Below are 24,562 nucleotides of genomic sequence, written 5' to 3'. Positions count from 1 at the left end.
TCATTTCAACTTATGCTTGAGGGGTGCTTGATAATCTGAATAGATAAGTGGGGTTGGAATTGGAACCAGAATCCACCAAGACCTACAGCACTTCCATCTTCCTTTACAGGCCCCAGTCTGATCCTCTGTGATTTTGCAGATGTCTCTTCTGCAAATGCCAGACAGATTTAGACAATGGTTTTCAGCAGAAGCCATTCCACTTCTTACTGCAGAAGAAGAGAGGCAGTGCAATAATTAGTTCACGAGTGGAGCGTAAGACCCTGAGCCCTGTCACGTGTGAGGGTGGACGTATTCTGGCGGGACCAGTTCTGTGTGCAGAAGAGAAGCTGGACAGAGGACCTATTCAGTTGTCCCATCACCTTCACTGTCCTTTTCTACCCAACAGCCCAAATGTTAACAACCCCCTCCCCCCTTCTCTCATAAATTCCTGGCATTGCTAATTTTTGCTTCAGTAAGAACTTTGGTAAATGTCAAACTGGAACAAGGGGGTGGACAAAAATACATGTCAACATAAAATTGTGAGGAGGCAAAAATTAAGCAAGAGAGTTTATATGGGATCAGAGAATTGCAGTTTGGGGTACACAGATTTGAGTGGCAACTCAGAGAGTGTCCTACTAGGAAGCAAAAGTTCTTAAAGCAAAAAGGTTTTTTTTTTGTTTTAATTTTTTTAATGTTTGTTTATTTTGAGAGAGAGAGAGCATAAGAGAGTGCACAAGTGGGGTAGGGGCAGAGAGAAAGGGAGACAGAGAATCTGAAGCAGGCTCTGCACTGTCAGCACAGAGTTCGATGTGGGGCTCAAACCCACACACTGTGAGATCATGACCTGAGCCAAAATCAAGAGTCAGACGCCCCACTGACTGAGCCACCCGGGTGCACCTAGAGCAAAAAGGTTCTCAAAGCAAAGAGGGAATGCATTATATACGTCGTTCACGAAGAATTTTCTATCGGTGTTGGCAGCAGCAAAGCTGATCTTGACTGAATATGGCTGGTTGCTAAGGCCATCACTAAGCAAAATCTCGTTCTGTAGCCAGGTGTTCGGGCTGAGTCCGTGGAATATTTGCGATTGGCCCAGATCAAAAGTTTATGGCTCCACAGGTGAGGGCGTGCATGCTGCCCACCTCTTAAAGGGCCTCCCGGCTCCATTTTAAAACCCCTTAACATAAGTGACCCCATTTCATTTCCCTTTCACATATATGTTCTAAACACACTGATTCCTTCGTTGTTGCTCCTTTATATGGATCTTCGACAAATATTTGCTGAGCATCTTCCGGTCACCAGATATTTTTCTTTGCACTAGCAACAGAACAGTGACAATGGAAGAAATGTTTCTTATTCTTACAGGACTTAACTTCAGTGAATAAAATCTGACCATGCAAAATTAGGTTGCTAAGCTAATTTAGGAAAGCGGTGTTTAGAACAAAATAATACAGTAACTGACCAGATATCGTCTGGAGGATGCAGTTAATGGAACGGACGGAGAGAGGCTTTCTGAGGATGTTGCATTTGAACTGAGGTCTGAATGATGGGTGTGAAGAAGCCAAGCACGTATTCGTGTGAGGGCATGTTAAGCATACAGAATAGCTAGGTCCCTTCCTTAGTGTATTGGAAAAACAGAAAGACCTGTGTAGGTGGAGCACTATGGAAAAAAAAAAAAAAAAAGGTTTGGTAAGAAATGAGATGAGATAAGACAGACTGAAGATCATGTGTGGTTCACAGGCCAGAGTAAGCTTGCAGGTTCCTGGACCTGATGCAACAGCTGCCTTAAGAATCTGTATGCGCATTCTCCTTTTAAAATGTTGTTTTTTACTTGGGGCACCTGTGTGGCTCAGTTGGTTAAGTGTCCGACTTCAGCTCAGATTATGATCTCACAGTGTGTGAGTTCAAGCCCCTCGTCGGGCTCTGTGCTGATAGCTCAGAGCCTGGAACCTGCTCTGGATTCTGTCTCCCTTTGTCTCTGCTCCTCCCCCACTAACACTCTGTCCCTGTCTCTCTCAAAAATAAATAAACATTAAAAAGAATTTCAAATGTTGTTTTTTTACCATTCCCATCTCCTTCTTTCTCCTATCTGTTTAGCTCGGGGGTGAGGTGAAGTTTCAGGAAAACAGATCGTGTGGATCTGTGGTGGTACTCGTCTATTCTACACACACCAGTTGACTCTAAAAAGCTGAAAATTTGTCATCATGTCCAGGCCATTCTTTTCTCCAGATGACTCACATTAGAGCCAAGTTAATTTAATAGGAAACTCTCTAATGGTAGAGCTGATGACCTGGCAGTACAACCCTCAAAATCACTGTCCAGTAGAAAAGCCACCTAAGGAAGAGGTAGGAGAAGACAGTTAATAGCTCCAATTGGTTTCACCTCTGTATTGAGAATTTGCATAGTGTCAAGGATTTCCCACCCATGATGTAACTGAAGGTCCACTCAATAATGAATAGATCCCATCAAATAAGAATTTTTCAGTTGTCATATTACTTTTATTTATATTTGCCTATTGAGGCCATTCCTAGCTAAGAATGGTAAGACAGTATTTTTAGATTAAAATTTGGTGATAATTTACCTGTTTACTATAGCAGAATGACATACACAATATACCCACTGGATCGAGTAATTTAAATATGTATTTGGGAGGAGAGAATTGAAAAGAAAATCAACATTGATTTCTGATAAACATTATTTTAAAAATAGGAAGAGAAGAATATTACCTTAACCAAATTTCAATTCATCTGAACATAAAAAATATCCATATAGCACTTCATAGTAAAATACTAGCCTTAGTCCCATGAAAATCAGGAGGGAAAGAAGAATGTCCACTGTTGATAGTGTATTGATATGTGGTAGGGGAACAGCCCCTTCCTCAGGAATGTGGTGGAGGCCTTCTCAAAACAAAGGAAGGCAACGTAGCCCAATCAACTCTTATACACGTATCCATAGCTCTGACACAACTCAGTAACTTTGCCTGTGTCCATCCAGACTGTATGTGTGTATGTGACATTCCTCACGACCCTGTGACGTAGACCGCCCAATCAGATAGCGTGTCTGTATGTTACCATGTGCGGGAGACAAAGAAGTAGAAATTGTATAAAAGGCTACACCCCGCTGTATTCGGGGCTCAGCCTTTTGATTCTTAGCCCACTGAGCCTGTGCTAGCACGAATAAAGCTGCTTCCTGGAAGGAAAGGCCTTGGTGTCTCATGAGAATCCTGCTACAAATAGAGTTCTGAAATTTGTGGACAACACCATCAGGGATAAGAGGTCAGTGGTGACTTGAGCATACTGGTTTTGCTCTCCTTCTATTCCTCCCCAGATGCTATTGGAATTATGTGGGTTGCATTTTGAAAGAATCTGTAGGAGTGCCCCAAGGCACAGAGTACCATCAGTACATCAGAAACAGAAGTTCCTGGAAGATGCAGAACAAATATGATGAGATTGAGAGGACGATTCAGGCTTTTGGCCACAGTTGCAAATTAGACACTCTCAAGTGACTGCCGTCGTGAAACAAATGGATCGCAGTATCTCTGAAACACCACTATTCTTGGAAGTGGTAGGCCAGTGTCCTGGACCACTCGCTCCTTCAGGAAAAACAAGTCTTCGAACTGAAGCTTGAGCAGTGGGGCTCTGCACTGGCCGGCTGGCTGGGGTGGGGTTTCTAGAAGGTCGGTACTACTATCAGCAGTGCTGACGGCGGTCCTCACTCCTGGAATAGCAGCAGTGGCAGTTTGTTAAGCCTGCAGCTCCTGCACTGAGAAGATCATGGAGGAGGTTTCATGGTGGTAGCTTTGGATGGTAACAGAGACACATTCTCAACTTAGATCCATAGGATACCGGTGGACTAAGGACAACCAATGACTTCTCCATGACATGATCAGCAAGGTAAGGCACCATGAGCAAAAGTGAATGAAGTAAACAACATATTTGGGCCCTCAAGGACTAAAAGTATTGGCATGACCAATGTGACAAATAATTAAACATCTATGTATCACATTGTTTAAAGAAATAAAACCTACTATCACAAAGCTGTACGAGCAACAAGGAGGTAATATAGATGATAGAATAAGTGGACAGTTTTGAAAAATAGAAACTTCTAGAAGTGAAAAAAAACTTTTTTGAAAAAATAAATGAAGGTATTAATGACCAATTATTAGACACAAGTGACAAGAGAATTAATGAATGAATAGATACATCCAATTTTTTTACCCAGAACTTAGTACTGATACACAAGGTCTCACATTTATTAAATTAAAAGCCGAGACAAGAGAGGAATAAGAGGAGGAAGTCTTAAAGAGATTCTCTGGAAATGATGGAAAAAATACAAATCCACAGATTCAAGATAAAAAAGCACTCCTAACTGATAATATAAAAGAGATTCACATTAAGTTATAAAACAAAACAAATGGTAGATCATAAAAACGTTGGGAAAAAAAGGACAAAACACTTAAAATGAAATTAAGCCTCTGACTCTTAATTTTGGCACAGGTCATGATCTCACGGTTTGTGGTTCGAATCCCACATCAGGCTCTGTACTGACTCGGCTGAGCCTGCTTGGGATTCTTTCTCTCTCTGCTCCTCCCAGGCTCACGCTCACTCTGTTTCTTTCAAAGTAAATAAATAAAAACTTAAAATTAAAAATTAAAATAAAAAAAAATAAATGATAAGCTATGGCAGTAAAGTGAAAGTCAAAGAAGATGGACTGTGAGAAAATACCTGCTGGGATGGAATTGTGTTCTCAGACATGCTTTCTTTCCAGAATAAGGATAACATTTACAGATTCACACATAAAGACTGAAATGACTCACCACCAATATATCTACCTCTAAGGAAGTTCTAGAGGACATGCACTATGAAGAAAGAGTTTAACACAGACAGAAGGTGGCCTCAGAGCCAAGGTAGAATTCTAGTAAATACCATGAAATTGATGACAGTAATAATAATACCCTCCAACATATGAGGTTTGAAAAAGGACAGGAGTGAACTTCTACTTCTGTTTAGGATGTAAAACGTTACAAAAAGAATTGCTCTTTTCCTGAAAAAGAGAGCGAGCTGGATAATTCATAGATCATAGTTTGTTAAAAGCTCAGCCCAGAGCTGAGTGCTCAGAGAAAGCTAATTAACTAAAATCCAAAGTGATAAGGCCCTACTGAAAGGGGAGGGAGTGACATCACCACGGTGGGGGTGTGGGAGAGCCCAGCCTCCGTGCCCCCATGAAGATGAACAGTTAGCTATCTGTGAGCAAAAACCACCCTGGAAGAGCTCTGCTGTGCACTCAAGAAGCCACAGAGCAAGACAGCGAAACAAAACCCTGAGAATAACATACGCGAAGGGAAAGAATGGCATCAGATTACCTGTGCCATCCCATCCCCAAGGTCAGCATGCTCAGCCCCAAGGGGGATGTCCCCATCTAGAAAGAGCCCCCCTATCAGGGAAGGGAAGAGGCAGGTGAGCCACAACTTCCCTAGCCTTTGGGGGGCCTCCTGAAGGAGCTGTTTCAGTTTTACCCCACCCAGCCTGGTAAAGCCGTGATGTGTGGAGGTGGCTAGGAACAGAGGAAAAAAGCAGGGGCTACCATAACCACCACATGCAGCTGGTGACTGCTGTCCCCAGTGACTTGCTCTGCCAGGACCCCAGCAACTTTTGCTGTAGAAGAAACCAGTGGCCAGAAGAAACAGAGCCCTGAAGGTTTCACCGGGTTTTCACCCCACAGAGGTCCTTGGTCACTGATGCCAGCCACTAAGTCCCTTCCTACTCCTTCCCCTGCCCTGCCCTGCCCTCTCCAGAGCTGGGAACCTGCACCAGCATCCAGCCTAGGCCTCTGTGGCTTCTCTAGTGCAAGACCTTAGCGTAGACCCCCACAACTGACCCCCATGCCACGTGTGCACTTTGAGGCTGTGCACTTGCACACCTCTGGTCCGATGCCTGTTTTTGGCCTCCGTTGCTGTGTCCGCTGATGGTGAGATCCTGCAGTCATGAAAATGCACGCCAACAGCCAAGGGCCCCACAGCAGCTTACGGACCTGGATTTGAAAAATTGAAGAGGAGGGGACACTCCCAAACTCAATTGACAAGGCCAGCATTATTCTGACAACAAAGCCAGATAAGGACACTTTAAGAAAACTATAGACCAAGGGCACCTGGGTGGCTCAGTCAGTTGGGTGTCCGACTTTGGCTCAGGTCATGATCTGACAGTTTGTGAGTTCAAGCCCTGCATCGGGCTCTGTGCTGACAGCTCAGAGCCTGGAGCCTACTTCAGATTCTGTGTCTCCCTTTCTCTCTGCCCCTTCCCTGCTCATGCTCTGTCTCTCTCTCTCTGTTTCTCTCTCAAAAATAAATAAACATTAAAAATTTAAAAAAAAACAACTGCAGACCAATATTCTGGATGAAGATAGATACAAACATTCTTAACAAAATACAGACACACTGAATTTAACAGCACATTAATAGGATCATATACCATGATCAAGAATGACTTTTCCTTGGGATGCAAGGATGGCTTAATTGATGCAACTCAATCAATGTGCTATTCCCCATTAATAGAATGAAAGGTAAAAATCATCTGATTATTTCAATAAGTGAGGAAAAAGCATTTGACAAAATTCAATATCTTTTCATGTAAAAACACTCAATAAATTGGGTGTAAAAGTAACATACCTAAACATAATAAAGGTCAAATATGACAAACCCACAGCTAACATCATACTCAGTGGTAGAAGTCTGAAGTCTTTCCCTCTAGATCAGAAAACAAGCAAGGGTTTCCACTGTCAATACTCCTATTCAACATAAGTACTGGAAATCCTTGCTAGAGCAATCAGGCAAGAAAAAGAAAAAAAATGGGTCCAAATTGGAAATGAAGAAGTAAAATTGTCTCTGTTTGCAGATGACATGATATATATATGATCTATATAATTAACTAAAAATGGATTAAAGACTTCAGTGTAAGACCCAAAGTTGTAAAAGTCCTAGAAGAAAACAGGAAAAAATTTGCCTTGACTTTGGTCGTGGCAGTGGTTATTTGGATGACACCAAAAGCACAAGCCACAAAAGCAAACATAAACAAGTGGGACATTAGCAAACAGAAAAGTTCCTGCACTGCTAAAGAAATATTCAACAAAATGAAAAGACAGACTACAGAATGTGAGAAAATTTTTGCGAATCATGTATTTCATAAGGGATTAATATCCAAAATATATAAGGAAGGCACATAACAACTCAAAAGCAAAAAAAGAAACCCCTCAAGTAATCCAATTAAAATATGGCAGAGGACCTGAATAGACATCTTCCCAGAGTAGACTACCAAATAGCCAGCAAGAACATGAAAATGTGCTCAACATCACTCATCATCAGAGATATGCCAATCAAAACCACAATGAGATGTCACCTCATACCTGTTAGAATAGCTATCATCAAAAAGACAAGAGATAGTAAGCACTGGTGAGGAAGTGGAGAAGACATGGCACACTGGTACATGTTGGTGGGAATGTAAATTGGTGTAACCACTCTTCAAACAATTAAAAAGAGAACTACCATATGATCCAGCAGTCTCACTTTTGAGTGAAGGAGATGAAATTACTGTCTTGAAGAGATATCTGCATTCTTATGTGGATCAAAGCATTATTCAATTCACAATAGCCAAGACATGGAAACAATCTAAGAGCCCATCAATGGATGATGGATGATGGATGAGAAATCTGTTGTGTATATAAATATGGAATATGATTCAGCCAGACAAAAAAGAAATCCTGCCATTCATGACAACATGGATGGACCTTGATGGCATTATGCTGTGTAAAATTAGAGAAGGACAAATACTGTATGATCTAACTTATATATGAAATCTAATGTCAATCTCATAGAAACAGACTGTGGAATTGTGGCTGAGAGGTGGAGAAACGGGAAGATCTTGGTCAAAGTGTACAAACTCTAAATTATAAGATGAATTAAGTTCTGGGGATGTAATATACAGCATGGTGACTATAGTTAACAATTCTATATTGTATACTTGAAAGTTGTTAGGAGAGTAGAGATTTAATGTTCTCATGGGAACAACAACAAAATGGTAATTATGTGAGGTAAAGGACATTACCCTACTGTGTGTGGTAAACGTTTCACAATATTAACGTGTATCAAATCATCACATTGTTCATCTTAAACTCACACAATGTTATATGTCATTGACATCTCGGTAAATCTGGAAAAATTAAAAATTAAAAGAAGTAAAAGGGAGGGGGCCCACATGTGTTTTTATGTGTGGATGCACGGAAAGAGGAATCAGCCCCTTCAGGAGATAAAAAGGAAACAGATGAACTTCAAACAAATGTTTAAGGTCTGAGTGTGGGCTTTTGTAGCATTATAGTATCACTGGGTCCCAGATATATCAGACTCACTCTTTTGTCATGCCCTTCCATTGAGTGTTTTTTAGAAAATTGGGTGGAGAGCAACAGGTCTGTGACCTGTTGGAGGGACAGGCACGTAGGGGCTACTGAAATTTGAACCTGAGCAGAATTGTGAAGTCTCACCCTAAGGCAGAGACTTTGTCCCTGAGGCAAAGTCTTGCCCTGCCTTGTACAAGGCAGCAGCTGTGTGAAACTGTAGAGGATGTGGAGAAGGTAAGAGAATTCCTTCACAGGTACACAAGTAGAGAGTCTAATGCAGTCTGATGCATGGCAGGGCAGGGATGCCAAGGGAGATTCTGGAGACACTCTGACCTTTCACTGAGTATGGAGCAGCTTCTGTCCAAGGCTGGACATAGACAGGAGCCCTGAGGGGGACCTCCTAAGGTGCCCATGTGGAGGCCTACTGAGGGTGGAGGGGATGCATCAGAGCCAAGAGTAGGTCCATGGAGTGCCAGCTACGGCACCCTGTAATGGGGGAAAACTGTATGGAGGGAAATCAGGAATTCAGATTTGGGTATGTTACCTTTGAAATTAAACCAGAGATAGAAATTATGCCATTGGATATTTGTTACAAGTCTGGAGTTGAGAAGAGAAGTCCAAGAGGAGAATTTAAAAGGATGGGACTAGCCCCAAGGAGTAGATGGGGAGAGGGAAGAGAAGAGGCCCAGGAACTGAGAGCTGGGTCTCCCCAATATGGCGAACACTGGGACAAGAGGTAGGTAAGGAAATGGAGGAGGCAGGTCCAGGAAGGCAGGCTGTGAATCAGGTGAATGCACTACCCCGGAAGCCAACTGAAGAAAGTATATGATGAAAGAGTGAGCGACCATCTGTTTTAAATGCTGATGATTGGCCAAGTAAGGTCACAACAGTTGGTGACCATTAGATCCAGCAATGTGGGGACCCTTGGTGACCAGCAAGCACAGCTCAAGTAGCAGGGAGAGGGTCGGGAGAATGTCTGCTTAGAATATACTTAGGGATTCGAGAAGAAGGACTGGAGGTGGAAAATGTGGATGACTATCTTGAGGTGCTTTACTACCAAATGGAGCAAAGAAAGAGGGTGCTAGCTGGCATTGGAAGAAGAGGAAAAAAAAGTTTGTTGTTGTTTTTTTTTTAAAGAACAGCATGCTTGTATGCTAACGGTAACAATCCAGCAGAAATAAAATTGATGATATGAACATGAGGGAAGAATGGCCACTAGGGACTGGTTTCTTTTTTTTTTTTTTTTAATTTTTTTTTTCAACGTTTATTTATTTTTGGGACAGAGTGAGACAGAGCATGAATGGGGGAGGGGCAGAGAGAGAGGGGGACACAGAATCGGAAACAGGCTCCAGGCTCTGAGCCATCAGCCCAGAGCCTGACGCGGGGCTCGAACTCACGGACCGCGAGATCGTGACCTGGCTGAAGTCGGACGTTTAACCGGCTGCGCCACCCAGGCGCCCCATAGGGACTGGTTTCTAAATGCACAGGAGGGAATGGGACCCAGTGTGCAAATTCATCCTACCCTTTCCTTTTCTCTGGCTGTCTGGGGCATCTGCTGTGATTTCAGCCTGTTCAATCCTGAGGTGGTTATTTTAAGTATGTCTCATTTTTTCTTGATCAGTGTCCCCAGATTATTAGCCTTTAAAACACCAACTTTTTGTTTTGGTGATTCTTTTACCTATTTGTGTCTCTTTCATGTGTTTCTCTAAATTCTAACTTACCTTCATGTAGCTTATTTCAGTGTAATTTACTTGCTAATTTTCATATTGATGTTTCCTTTGATGCGTGCTTTTTGTAGAAGTATATTTCTGCATTTCCAAATATTTAATTTTTGTTAATGATTTCTGGCTTAAACAAATTAGGTTCAAAGAAGTTGTTCCCCAATTTTGCAAAATTTTACTATTTTATTTTTTTCCAGCTTTCCTGAGATAGAACTGACATATAACATCGTGTAAGTTAGAAATGTATAATGGTGATTTAATATGCTAATAATTTAGATTTTTTAAAATTTTGATGCTTGCTTTATGTTTGAGTGTATAGTCATTTTTATAAATTCTTTGGCTGAACTAAAAAATGTGTATTCTGTAGTCGGATGTAGTGCTTTCAGATTCTTTCTGAGAAACCCGAGGGAAGGATCGGTTCCATCTCATTGGTTTGTAGATGGCCATCTTCTCATTATGTCTTCACACTGTGTTCCTTCTGTATGTGCCTGTGTCCAAACTTCCTCCTCTTTTAAGGACGCCGGTCATATTGGCTTAGGTCCCACCCTAATGACTTCATTTTAACTTAATCACTACTGTAAAACCCCAGTCTCCAAATATGCTCACATTCTGAGGTACCAAGACTTAGGATTTAACATACGCATTTTTAGGGGTGCCTGGGTGGCTCAGTTGGTTAAGTGTCCAACTCTTGCTTTTGGCTCAGGTCATGATCTCATGGTTCGTGGGATCATTCCCTGCGTCGGGCTCTGCACTGACAGCGTGGAGCCTGCTTAGGATTCTCTGTCTCCCTCTCTCTCTGCCCCTTCCCCACTCACATGTTCTCTCTCTCTCTTTCTCTCTCTCAAAACAAACAAACAAAGAAACAAACAAACACCAGGGGCTCCTGGGTGGCTCAATCAGTTAAGCATTCAACTTTGGCTCAGGACATGATCTCACAGTTTGTGAGTTCAAGCCTCATCTGGGGCTCTGTGCAGACAGTCTGTGGAGGCTGGAGTCTGCTTCCAGTTCTGTGTCTCCCTCTCTCTGCCCCTCCCCCTCTTGCTTGCGTGTGCATGCTCTCTCTCATAAATAAACATTAAAAAAAAACCTTAAAAGATGCATTTTTGGAGGGACACAGTTCAGCTCATAACACTCTCCTTTTCTTTCTAACCTTTATGAATGCTTACATTGTAGGTGTTTTTGTTTGTTTTTTGTTTTAGTTTAGTACCATGTAGTTGAGTTTATTTTTAAAATAAGCACTGACCATCTTCGATTTGAAATAGAAAAGTAACCTGTTTGCATTTTAGTGTCATCACTGATATATTTGAGTTTATTTCTACCATCTTTTCTGTTTGCCTAGTCTCTGTTCCTTTTCTCTCACTCAATTTCTCTTTTCTACTGGATTGTTTGTAAGCATCACATTTTTTTATTAGTTTGGAAATTAAACCTTTGTCCCCATTCTTAGAGTAGTTCTCATAGAATTAAAACTTATATTCTTGGAGTGCCTGGGTGGCTCAGTTAGTTAAGCAACTGACTCATCATTTCAGCTCAGGTCATGATCTCATCGTTTGTGAGGTGAGCATAGAGCCTGGGCATGGAGCCTGCTTAAGATTGTCTCTCTCTCTGCCCCTCTCCCCTGCTTGCTCACTCTGTCCCTCTCAATAATTAAAAAAAAAAAAAAAAAAAATATATATATATATATATATATATATATATATATGGTCTTAATATAGCAAAGTCTAAATTTAATCAAAATATTTAACCTTAAACAATACAATGACTTTACAGCTTTGTCATCATCATTGAACTCCTCCCAATTATTTACTTTTGTTGTCAACTATTTCAATTCTACCACTGTTTTTAATTCCTACCACTTTCAAACACTTAATGGGTTTCTAAATTTGTTCACCCCAGTTTGAGAAGAGTATATTTTCACCTAGTAAAGCTGAGGATTCATATTATAAGATTCCATTCTATCCCTAAGATGGTGCCCCAGGGAACCAAGACATATGTGAGAGAATTTTAATAGTAAGATTATTTATAATAGCCAGCAACTAGGAAAAAAAAGAAGAAATTTCCATCAAGATTGCAATAGTTAAGTGTGTCATTACTGTTGTGTCAACTGCAAATAAGAATAGTCAAGTGTTTTTCATTTCTAGTTCTTCTACTTCATTCATTTTCTTGTCTTATTGATTTGTCATTGTACTTTATAATAATTATGAGCATCTGTATATAGACAGGCCATTACCTATTTAGCTGTGTTTTGATTGATGGAAATCAGGTATGGGATCTCCAATCTTTTGTTTTTATAGATAAAGTTGTGATGATTAACATTATACACATGCTGCTTTCATATAGATGATACATATATATATATACATATATACATATATATACATATATACATATGTATATACATATATATACATATGTATATACATATATACATATACATATGTATATATATGTATATACATATATATGTGTGTGTGTATATATATATATATATATATATATATATATATATATATAGGATATATTCCCATGGGAATGGATTGCTGGGTCTAAAGCATTTAAAAATTTTGTTGCCTGTTCATCTTTCATCATGTAAAAAAATGTTTAGATTCCAGTACTGTTCACTTTTCATTACTTCTGTTTTTGAATGAGATGAGTTTTTCCCAGACCTAAAGCTTTGTGTGGCATTATGTGCCAGGAATTAATTTGTGTTAACTCTTACTTTTATTCAGACCAATAGAGATAAGCAAGTATAATGTTATTCACAATACAGTGTCTCTCTTACCCTTCCAGATTCACCTATAGATTATGTATTGCATATATATAGCTTTTTTACACCATTCTTGGTTTAATCTGAATTATCTGTTTGTCAAGTCCACTATTGGCCCCTGGGATGCTCCCACTAATAGCCCGTGAATTCTGTTTTTGTTTTGCTAAGGAATGTTTTTGAGTTTGTTCTTAGGGTGTGCCCTTACCTTCTAGAAGTGTTCTTTGCTGGAACCTCATAAGAAATGGAGACATATGCCTCTTTTTCTCACATTCCATCTATATCCTAGTTTACTTGAAGATGCTATTTTCAATTCTTTTTCTCACTCATGTTGTTTTTTGGTGATTTCTAAACAAAAATGGTGGGAATGCTGAAAGTCCTTTTATAGGCTCCATTTATTAGAATGTTTGTCTTACACTCTCTCAGGAACCTCCAGAAGGTCTTATATTTATTCTTAGAAGAATAAACTATCCTCAGTTTCCAGGTTATCTTCAATTTCTTCATTAGTTTTATAGATACTTCCCTTTAAAGGACTGGAAAATGACAAGATGGATCACAACTCTTGTTAGCTTTATGTGAAATAAGAAAAAAAAAAAACTATCCACACTCTTTTTCTTGCTTATTCAGTATTTACTTATTATTATTTATTGAGCATGTACATTTGACCAGACACTATATAGTTCATTCCTGATTGAACTGCTAGCATGAACCACATTTTCTTCTAGATAAGAGTTCATTTTCTTACCAATCAATTTGACACTCAAAATACTAGTTTTTGGGTTACTCTGAAGGACTCCAGAGCTGTAGGCAAAGGGAAGAAAGAGACTGGCACAGTGTCACAAATAGGGGACTGAGGTTTGTGGGCAACGAAAATGGTGAAAGCATCCCAGCTTCCACATATGTATATTTCCATGAAAACTTATGACCTCCCCATTTCCTTCACCCCCAGCTCTTGGGAACCACCAGTCTACTCAGTGCTTCCATGAGTTTAACTTTTTAGATTCTACATATAAGTGAGATCGGGCAGCATTTGTCTTTCTGTGTCTCACTTCTGTCATTTGGCATCACGTCCTCAGGTTCCTCCATGGTATTGAAAATGTATGGATAAATCTTCATGCTGTACACCTTAAATATATAAATCTACACTTGTCAATCATACCTCAAGAAAGCTGGGAAAAATTTGTAAAAATAGCCTTGATGACCTTATTTTAGTTCCAGCTTTACCAAATCTTCGGGTGGCATGTGATTTCTTGAAAGTCTTGTTGCTGTTAGTTGACATGCTTTGATGTTCACCAGCTCAATATTTTAAATTCACTGACAGGCTCCTAGCAACTTTTCTCCATTTGCTCAGTGTGTGTGGTGTTTTTTCTGGTTGTTTCAATGGTATTCTCTTCCTTTCTCTTCTCCGATTCTGTCTTATTCTCTCATGTCCTTACTTCCATTTTCTTATCTTCTCTATTTTGTCTTCTCTCTCATGCTACTGGCTTCCCCTAAGCATTACCACATACTTCTGAAGATTTAGACACATATTACAGAACAGTGACATGACTCATGCAGGGATTTCACATCTGAATATCAGGCCCATGTCTTCAAGGTTATATGCTTCTACCTGGAAGATGCCTAGGCTCCTAAAATTCAAGATGTTGAATCTGGTCCTCATTCTGTCCTTGTCTGAGCCTCAAAAATGAAGACACATGAAAACATCCTCCTCACTGTATTTTCTTTCTGGATTAACACCCTTTGACTTTATCCAGGAACCCAAGAATTATCATTCCAGAGCATTCATTTATTCATTAACTATAATCAATGATAGCTTTTTCACGTTCCCTTCACATGTCCCGTCTCTTCATCCAGAGTTATTGCTCATTTGTATTCTCTTACAGGTAAAGTCCCATGATCATTCCCTTTTAGGCTGCCCCTTCCTGTTCATCTTCTTCATTTCTTAAAGAGATGTTTCTAAGGGTAAATGAGTCTGTCCATTCCATTATCAGAGCCACACAGTACATGGCAAGCCCCTCCTGCCCCAGCACGTGGCGCTCTGTAGGCTGCCTCTGATTCTCTTTGCCAGCCTTCAGGCACAGTCATTTTGCCTCAACATCCCTGCGTGCTGAACCTGTAATACACTGTGACCATCACATCTTGGTGTCTTTACTCATATCCATTCATGTGTCTGAAGCCCCCTGCAGTCCTCAAATTCACTTTGCAAATCATCTTTCATTTGCAAGCATATACAATCGTGATTTCTTGTTAAATCAATGTGGGCTTTTTTTGTACTTTGACTAATCTCACAAAAATAATTCCTTCCCTTACTGTCTAACCTCATGTTCCGAAACATCTATGCTTTAACTTTTCACTTATTTTGTAATAATTTTTTTTACATTTTTATTTATTTTTGAGAGACAGAGCACAAGTGGGGGAGGAGCAGAGGGAGAATGAGACACAGAATCAGAAGCAGGTTCCAGGCTCTGAGCTGTAAGCACAGACCCCAATGCAGAGCTCAAACTCACAAACTGTGAGATCATGACCTGAGCCGAAGTCAGGCGCTTAACCGACTGAGCCACCCAGGCGCCCCATGGATGCACTCTTCTTGATTCAGGCTATCCTTAGAGTTGTCAACAAATTTAGCAAAGGATAAAAAGAGCAGCGTGTGGACAACATGGGAGATTAACATTGGAAACTCCATCAAAGCAGGAAATATGTCCCTATTTTTGTCACAGTATAGTTCCTCAGTGGACACAATAGTCCACTTGATATATTACTACCTAAAATGAAATTTAGAACAGTGCCTGGCAGTTAGTATATCCTAAACAAATCCTCCTTTAATGTCAGAAGAAAGTATTTCCAAGTGCAAACATACTGATTATTTTGTCTGATATGTGTTTTCTTTTTTTTTTTTAAACATTTATTTATTTATTTTTGAGACAGAGAGAGACAGAGCATGAAGGCGGGAGGGTCAGAGAGAGAGGGAGACACAGAATCTGAAACAGGCTCCAGGCTCTGAGCTGTCAGCACAGAGCCTGACACAGGGCTCGAACTCACAGACCGTGAGATCATGACCTGAGCTGAAGTCGTCCGCTTAACCGACTGAGCCACCCAGGTGCCCCTGATATGTGTTTTCTTAACATGCTTGGTCCAATTGATAGCAGCTCATCTTGTATGACATACAAATTATTTAAACTCTTTCCACATAGTTGATTATCAGCCTCTGCAACTCTGACATATTCTTTTCAGATGCATGTATGAATACTTAAATTATAGAATTGTGAAGTATTTCTTTTTTTTTTTTTTTTTTTTTTAAATTTTTTTTTTCAACGTTTATTTATTTTTGGGACAGAGAGAGACAGAGCATGAACGGGCGAGGGGCAGAGAGAGAGGGAGACACAGAATCGGAAACAGGCTCCAGGCTCTGAGCCATCAGCCCAGAGCCCGACGCGGGGCTCGAACTCACGGACCGCAAGATCGTGACCTGGCTGAAGTCGGACGCTTAACCGACTGCGCCACCCAGGCGCCCCAAATTGTGAAGTATTTCTATGGACCTCAGTCATCTCATCTGAAAATGATGAGTTTGAACCTGATAACCTAAAAAAAAATTTTTTAATGTTTTATTTTTGAGAGAGAGACAGAGAGAGCAAGCACGAGTGACAGAGGGGCAGAGAGGAGGGAGACACAGAATCCGAAGCAGGCTCCAGGCTCCGAGCTGTCAGCACAGAGACTGACACAGGGCTCGAACCCATGAACCACAAGATCATGACCTGAGCCGAAGCTGGATCCTTAACCGACAGAGCCACCCAGCCGCCCCTGAACCTGATTGATAACTTTTAATTTCCATCTTAGCATTAAGGATTTATGATAGCAGAGCATCTCCTTTGGCGTTACTGCCTCCATTTCCCAGCTCGACCATTTCTTCCACACAGCTTGTGGATGAGCCCTCCAAAGGACATGCTACTCCTACTTGCTTCATTTTGGGGACCAGATAAATGCTTTGGCACCTATATGCTTTGGCGGATATATGCTTTGGCAGACCAGTATTCGGTCTTCTCAGTAACCCTTCCCTGGGGACTGTAATCCTCTTTCTAAAACCCTATTCTGGGTCTATGCCATTTATGCAGAATGACCCTGTGGCCGGTTTGGCTGGGATAGTTCTAATTTCTGTCTGCTCTTGTGATACAGTTATAACAGTGCTCCATTTACGTTATTTTCCAAAAGTGTCTGTTTTGGATGAGAAAAAAAAAAAAAAAGACATAAGATCAACCTAACCCTACTTTTACAACTATGAACATACCTCTCCCATAATGAGAACTGTGTATCATTACTTCATTTTGACTCCGAATTCTTTTGGGAGCCAAATAACTTACATGACAGATTCCCCCAAGAAACACCCTTAGCACTAGATCTCATTGATGGGATTCCATCCTTCTCTTCCTCTGACCTCATGAGTAGATCTAATGGTAGATGCCTCTGAAATCCAATCCTTTTAGATCTGCCTGTCTATGAATCAATTGTCATGCCTCACCAGGGCGTCCTAAGTACAGAGTAAGGATAAACAGAATGTGACTGCATCAGGCAAAGGAATTGTCTCTTTCCTATTTCACCGCATTATAATCATACTAACGAAGCTGTTGATATCAGGTTTATGAATCTTGTCTGACCTGCCAGATGGCTTTCTAGATAGCAGAGCTGAGCAATTAGCCACCGCCTTACCTGGGGATAAGAGTGTCAAAAAGAGGAGTGTGAAGAGAAACACATGGAGTCTCATGGCTGAACGACCAGTGGAGAAAAGAGGCATCGACATGCTTAGAGCCTGGGGTTGCTGAGCCGGGCAGATCCTTGGCTATTTATGATGCTTCCTGGGCCTGTGGTTTGTTCTTGGTTAGTAGAGCCTAACAAAAAGGGAATAAGTCAGGCTCCCACAGGAAATCTCCAGGGCCAAAGTACCCAAAGGTGGTGATAACTCATGGACGAGAAAGCAGAAGGTCATACTGTCCATTTCCCACACACTGAGGACATCCTCATTGTCAGCTCTGTTCTCCAGTAGGCTCCATGCATGCATGCATGTACAATCATCGATCATGCCTTATGTATCTGTGATGCATCAGGCCGTACAGCAAAACCCAGGGCTACACCAAATCCATCACAATCAGATAATGGGAGATGGAAAGTTAAGTGAGTGTGGGCAGTAGTCTAGGTAAAGGACACAACCCAGAAGAGACGGTGGTTATTTTATATAAATCAATAGTATTAGTTTCTACCAAAGGGTAGGAGAGGGGAGGGGTAACGAGAATGTCAGGAAAGGCTTCGTAACAAAGGTGATACGGAGCATGCTTCAAAAGAGTTCCGTGTTTCATCTTTACAGCAACACTGTTATGTTGAAAGCATAATCCAAACTCTTTTTATATGTTATATCCTTTTAACTTGATTTTTAGTATGTATTTAAGTATTTGTATTCTAATTAAAACCTGGAATTGAATCTAGAAAACACGGAAAAGCTTAAAAACATTAAACTGCTTGGAATTCCACTACTGAAATTCAATCATAGTTTAAGATTTTAGGAAATTTCTCCCAGTATAGGTATCCTTTGCTATCTTGGCAGAATAATCACTATGATAATTGTACTTCATTTTAAACTACATTGCACTCTGTAGATAAAAATCTACTTTGTTGGATACTATGATTTTCAGCTCCTCTGATGGTGCCCAGTGACCCCTGCCTCCTTTTCTTCATGCCTTTGTGCAATCTCCTTTCCTCAGAGGAGGCTGGACATGGGAATAGGGTACCGCAGAATGGATGGGATATTACTTTCTAGATTGGGTTACATTTTTTCCATCTTGGTTACCCTCTCTAACCCTTATTCTGGCTTATTCAGTTGCTCTGAGTAAAGCGGCTGCCATATTCTGAGCTGCCTTATGAAAAGACCCTTGTGGCAAGGGACTGATGATGCTAGCGATTAGCTAATGAAGACCTGGGCCCTGTCAACAATGACACAGGTGAGCTTGGATGCAGATTCCTCCCATGCACTCACAGTCCATCCTCCGGGTGAACCCCCAATCCGGGCCAAAAGCTGGACTGTGGGTGCATGGGGGCCTCATCAGAGCCCTTGAGCCAGAGGCACTCACCTGAGCCTCACCACATAAATTGTTTACATAGTAAATTCTTGTTTTTTCAGGCTTCTAAGTTTGGGGTAATATGTTGTGCGACAATCGATAGCTAATAATACAACAGTGCATCTGTCCTCTGGCAAAAATGCTTTCATAGGGCATGAGTTCAGGTGCGAGGATGCCATACGTGTCACAGTTGTGTTTTAGGTCTTTTCCAGCCACGCGTTAAAGAGGGGGACGTATAAAAATATGTAAAATCGCCACGCAAATGACCCTATCAACCTTGTGTACAATTAGGCATCTGAGTGTGTGTGTGTGTGTGTGTGTGTGTGTGTGTGAGAGAGAGAGAGAGAGAGAGAGAGAGAGAGAGAGAGCGATGGGATGGGAGAGAGAATAAAGAAATACCATGAGGAAAAAATGATTGGTTCAGGAGTATTCCCTGTGATAAACAAGCATTGCTGTTTCTTTTTCAACTTTATGTTCTTTGTTGAAAGAAGGAAGAGCAATGAATACTCCATGATAAAACTGTAAGAGACATTTTAGATCCTGCTGAAAAAAAAATCATTGCTATTGGTAATAACCATAATGAGGAGGTGAGCAGAGACAATGACAGTGGTCAGTTACAAAGTCCATTTCATGTCACCAGGAGCTCTATAATCACAGGGAAAGAAAGCACACAAATACCCATTTACAGCTTTTGCTTCTTTGTTTCTTCTCTTTGCTTCATTCAGAGATTCAGACAGATCAGCACTTATGGCCAACTGATTCTGAGCCAGCAAGAGCTGTGAGTGCCAAATCCACCACATTTTTGGATTTGAACCTGGCGAATCTCACACATTTTCTGGTTCCCTCCCAGTGTGGCCATTTCACTTTTGCTCGACTCCCCCTCCCTTAATCCAACCATGACTACTGTCTCACCCCCCTTCTCCCACTACCAAACCTCACTGAGCCACTGACTATTTAAAAATATTGTCTTGTTTATTTTTTATCTTGCTAAATATTATTTTCATTCGTTCTGTACCTTTACTGCACTGTTTTATTCTTCATTTACACCCCAGCACATATTGATTGCGGTGTAGAAGGAAACACAATTCCTGTAAGATTTTGTTGTGTTCTGTTACATATATGGACCTACCAGTGTGTCATATGTTAAATAATGAGGAAATTGACGTTTTGAGTGCTTGAAATTGTACAAAAACCCTTGGCGGATGTTTAAGTAGATATCGAAGAGGATTTTAGTGATGCTCTTCTGCTAGTGGAGAAGCAAGAAACACGAAAATTATGTTTCATTGGATACACTGCAGAGCACAGTCACCGTCAGAATTGTTATCACATTCAGTTGAATAACATTTTACACTTTACATTATTTTACATCATAATCCGGTATAGTATGTAGAAATGTTGGCTTCTCTGCTAGGTAAATCAGTATAAGGAAGATTTTCATTATCATTTCCTTTCTGGTTATTAAGAAGGTTTTTAAATTATTTTATGCTTTCTTACCTTAGTGTTCATTTCGTTATTAAATTCCAGTTACACTGCATGATGATCAAATGTACTTGTCCGTGCTATTTTCACTTAGAATGATTGGGGATCTTGGGTCAGTTCTCCTTTATGTTCTGTAGAAAGAGAAATTGAGGGGCGCCCCGTTGGCTCAGTCAGTTGAGTGTACCACTCTTGATTTCAGTTCGGGTCGTGATCTCAGTTTGTGAGTTCCAGCCCCACATCGGGCTCTGCGCTGACAGCGTGGGGCCTGCATGGGATTCTCTCTCTCTCTGCCTCTCTCTGCTGCACCTCCCCAGCTTGCTGTCTCCCTCTCTCTCTCTCTCTCTCTCTCTCTCTCTCTCTTTCTCTCTCTCTCTCAACGTAAATAAACTTTAAAAAAGAAAAGAGAAATTAAATTATATCTCACATTGATAACGCTTAGAGTTGAACGTATGTTTTCTAGATTTTACTTTACAAACTGTTGTCTTAGATCCTCTATAGTCTTAATGTATTTTTCACCTGCTTGATCTATCAATTGTCTGTGATGAAATACAGCCTTCATTACGCTTTGTCTCTTTATCCGTTAGGCACCTAGACCTGTCTGACAGATTTAGAGGATGACGAGTACGTAGCAGCAGCAACAGAAGGGCACAACTAGTAGCCGTGACAGCAGGACTTATAGGAGCCGGGATTCAGGTGACTGGAATGTACCAGTATTTTGAACAAATTTAAAACCAGATTGGTTGCACAGGTAAAGAAGGGCTCAAGGGAGGGCTGAGGTTACCCAGAGATGATGGCAGGCAGCAGGTGCTACCCCGCAAGGGGACACCAAAATGGAAGCAACCAAGAGCCTGCAGAGGGGTCTCCCAGCTCTCCAGCTCCTGAGGAAGGACATGCCGCCCAGATGTCGTGGGCATCCTTGGAGCTCTGAGAAGAGACTTCTCTTCCTATGGAAAGGGGACAGGAACTAGCTGTTGCTGGTGTCTCTGTGTGGGCACGACAAGGTTGGCTCTGGCCGTGCCCTAACAAGGGGGACACTGCAGCTGATTGGTTAAGGAAGCTCTTCCCCTCTTCTCCAGGCTCCAGCCCCCTCCCCCTCCCCAGGGCCTGATGTTTGTTGTGACTCAACTGGAAGCCAGTCAGCAAAGGAGCCTGGGAGGCGTAGTTTGCCAGCCGCTGTCCCAGCGTCACCGGAGCACTCTGGGACACAGTGGTGCCACCGCAGAGACAGCATTCCACATTTTGAATAGGGATAATTTCCTCTGACGTGCAGATGTTTTAAGTGATTATGTTGTACGCTCATTTATAATTGCTTGGATGGCTTTTTAAGTCATCTAGGGAAACAGAGTTCCACGGCATCATGCAAAAGATTAAGCATGGAACGGGGAGTGAATTAATCAGATTTGTTTGGACAATCAGACCTGATTCTGGTTGGGCCAGGAATTTGGTAGGCTTAGGAAACAATGGAGAAGTGAAAGCAAGGGACAAACAGTCTGTAAGAAAAACTATGTTAATAATGACGCTGGAGTGTCCAAAAATTTCTTTCCTATGCTGCGTTAAAGGCTATGCCTTTAATTCAGAAGAATAGATGTGGGAGTGGGTTGGTGCCTCATACCTACTTACAGGTGATCTGGGGTCTCCTAGGGAGGCCAGGACATGCTCTTGAGGCAAGACATTGATCTTCTTCTGGTTCTTCTCATTGCCTCAAAGCCTATAGCAGTTTTTCAACCTCAGCACTGTCGACATTTGGGGACAGATAATTCTTATTTCTCTGTCTTCAAGGTCATCCCTGTCCACCGTAGGGTGTTTAGTATCATCCCTGGCCACCGGCCATTAGACGCCAGTAGCGCCTTTCTCATGGTCAGAACTACAGTGTCTCCAGACATCGCCAGTTCTGTGCTGGGGCCAAACCTTGTCCTGTCGGGACTTCTGGTTTACAACATCTAAATCCTCATGCAAGGTCTGTTTTTCTCTGGCTGTTTGGACCAATTCTTAGGGCTGAGGCTTGGCTCTAGCATTATCAGGGTACAGCTGACTTTGAAAGAACCTAGGAAAAATTAAGGTTACATGAATGTATCCGGAGTGGGGTCACACGGGATTCTTTGCTATCCAGTTATCAGTGCACAAGGCTTTATACTTTGGACTGTGAGAGAGAATGAGGTGGGTTCTCTGCATGACCGGACCTCCTCCGGGTTGTTGTCTGCCCCTGTAGTTGAGCCAGGCCTCAAGAATCCAGGGAAGTTATGGGGATAGAAGCTGTGGTTACTCTGGAGGACCATGTTCTAGGTGGACAAATAAAACAGATTCTTATAAATGAATGCTATCGTGGCACTGCTGCTTAATGAAAAGGAGGCACAAGTTATTAGAGTTATGTAAAGGGAACAGAAAAACTCTAAGACAGAAAGACAGATGATATTCGGTCTGTTGTATTTTAAGTCAGAATTATTGGGCTATCCCTTATATGCAGTAAAATTTTATTCATTAAAATTTAGTGTACATTTCTTTCTTTTTTAAGTTTATTTATTTATTTTTATTTGTTTGTTTTAATTTTTGTTTTTTGAGAGAGAGAGAGAGAGAGAGAGAGAGAGAGAGACAGACAGAGTGCAACAGGGGAAGGGGTGTAGAGAGAGAGAGACACAGAATCCAAAGCAGGCTCCAGGCTCCAAACTGTCAGCACAAAGCCTGATGTGGGGCTCGAAGTCATGAACTGTGAGATCATGACCTGTGCCATGCTTGGATGCTTAACTGACTGAAACACTCAGGTGCCCCTATTTATCTTTTTTTAGTAATCTCTGCACTCAACATGGGACTCAAACTCATGACCCCGAGATCAGGAGTCACATGCTTTTCTGACTGAGCCAGCCAGGCACCCTGAAATTCAGTGTACATTTCTATGAGTTTTGAAAAATGCATGTAGTCGTGTAACCAGCATCACAATCATGCATTGGATGGCCCCCATACCTTTCTTCCTCTCTTTGTGCAGTCAACAGCTCAGGCCTCCAGCCCTTGACCACCACTTATCTTTCTGTCCATATGGTTTTGCCTTTTCTTCTTTCTTAAGTTTTGGTAGTTTCTTTAAAGTTTCTTTAAAGGAATTTACCCTTTTCCACCAAAGTTGTTGAATTTAATGACATAAAGCTATGCCAAATAAGACCTTCTTATTGATCCAAGATTTGTTCCTTTCTTTTATTACTGATGTTGGTCATTTGTGTTTAGTTTCTCCCTTGACTTTCTCTCAGGTCAGCACATAAGGGGTTTGTACATTTTATTGATCTTTCCAGTGAACCAACTTTTGATTTCATCTTTGATTTCTGTTTAATACATTTTTCTTATTATCCTTATTACTCTCCTGTCTTTCTCATTTTAGATTTTCTCTTCTTTGGCAATGTGAACATATGGATACTACAATGTATTTCAAAATGCTAATTTAGCTTTATTCCACACATTCTGATATGATATGCTTTCTTTTTTACTCAGTTCAAAATGCTTACTCATTTTTATTCAGAGTGCATTGTTTAATTTCCAAATATATGGGAATTTCCCCAATACTGAATATTGGTTTCTACTTTACTTTTGTTAGGGTTGCAGAACATACTTTGTATGATTCCGATAATTTTGTTTATCAAGACTTGTTTTGTGGTTTATATTGGTAAGTGCACACTTAAAAAGAATGTTTGGGGCACCTGGGTGGCTCAGTTGGTTGGGTGTCCAACTCTTGATTTCGGCTCAAGTCATGATCTCATGGTTTGTGAGATGGAGTCCCTTGTCGGGCTTTGTGCTGATGGCATAAAGCCTGCTTGGGATTCTCTCACCTTCTGTCTCTGCCCGTCCCCTACTCACATGCACTCTCTTTCTCTGTCTCCCAAAATTAAATAAACAAACTTAAAAAGAATGTTTATTCTGTGGTTGTGTGAAGTTTTTAAATAATATTAGTTAGATTAAGTTGGTGGTCATCTTATTCAGATCTTTGATATGCTTACTGAATGTAAGTCCTCTCGTGTTACTGATAACTGAAAAAGAAAAATTTTATTGAGATATAATTGATACATAACATTATATTCGCTTCAGGTGTACCACATAATGATTCAATATATGTCTGTATTGTGAAGTGATCACCACAGTAAGTCTTATTAACATCTGTC

The 24,562-nt window shown here is 41.0% G+C and overlaps 1 protein-coding gene across 1 annotated transcript; it reads right to left on the bottom strand.

Annotated features, from left to right (window-relative positions):
• On the bottom strand, positions 1-17,733 carry LOC112869938 (beta-defensin 109). Its single transcript, XM_025932992.2, has 2 exons — positions 17,545-17,733; positions 1-206 (listed from the first exon to the last, which is right to left on the bottom strand). The coding sequence occupies exons 1-2, from the start codon at positions 17,633-17,635 to the stop codon at positions 1-3; spliced, it is 297 nt and encodes a 98-aa protein (XP_025788777.1). The 5' UTR covers positions 17,636-17,733.
• Positions 17,734-24,562: the final 6,829 nt, after the last annotated feature.

Source organism: Puma concolor, chromosome B1, assembly GCF_028749965.1.
Source record: "Puma concolor isolate L17-30 chromosome B1, mPumCon1.1.hap2, whole genome shotgun sequence".
Taxonomy (NCBI): Eukaryota; Metazoa; Chordata; class Mammalia; order Carnivora; family Felidae; genus Puma; species Puma concolor.
Note: the sequence above shows the minus strand (reverse complement) of the source record. Positions and strands in the feature narration are given on the sequence as shown.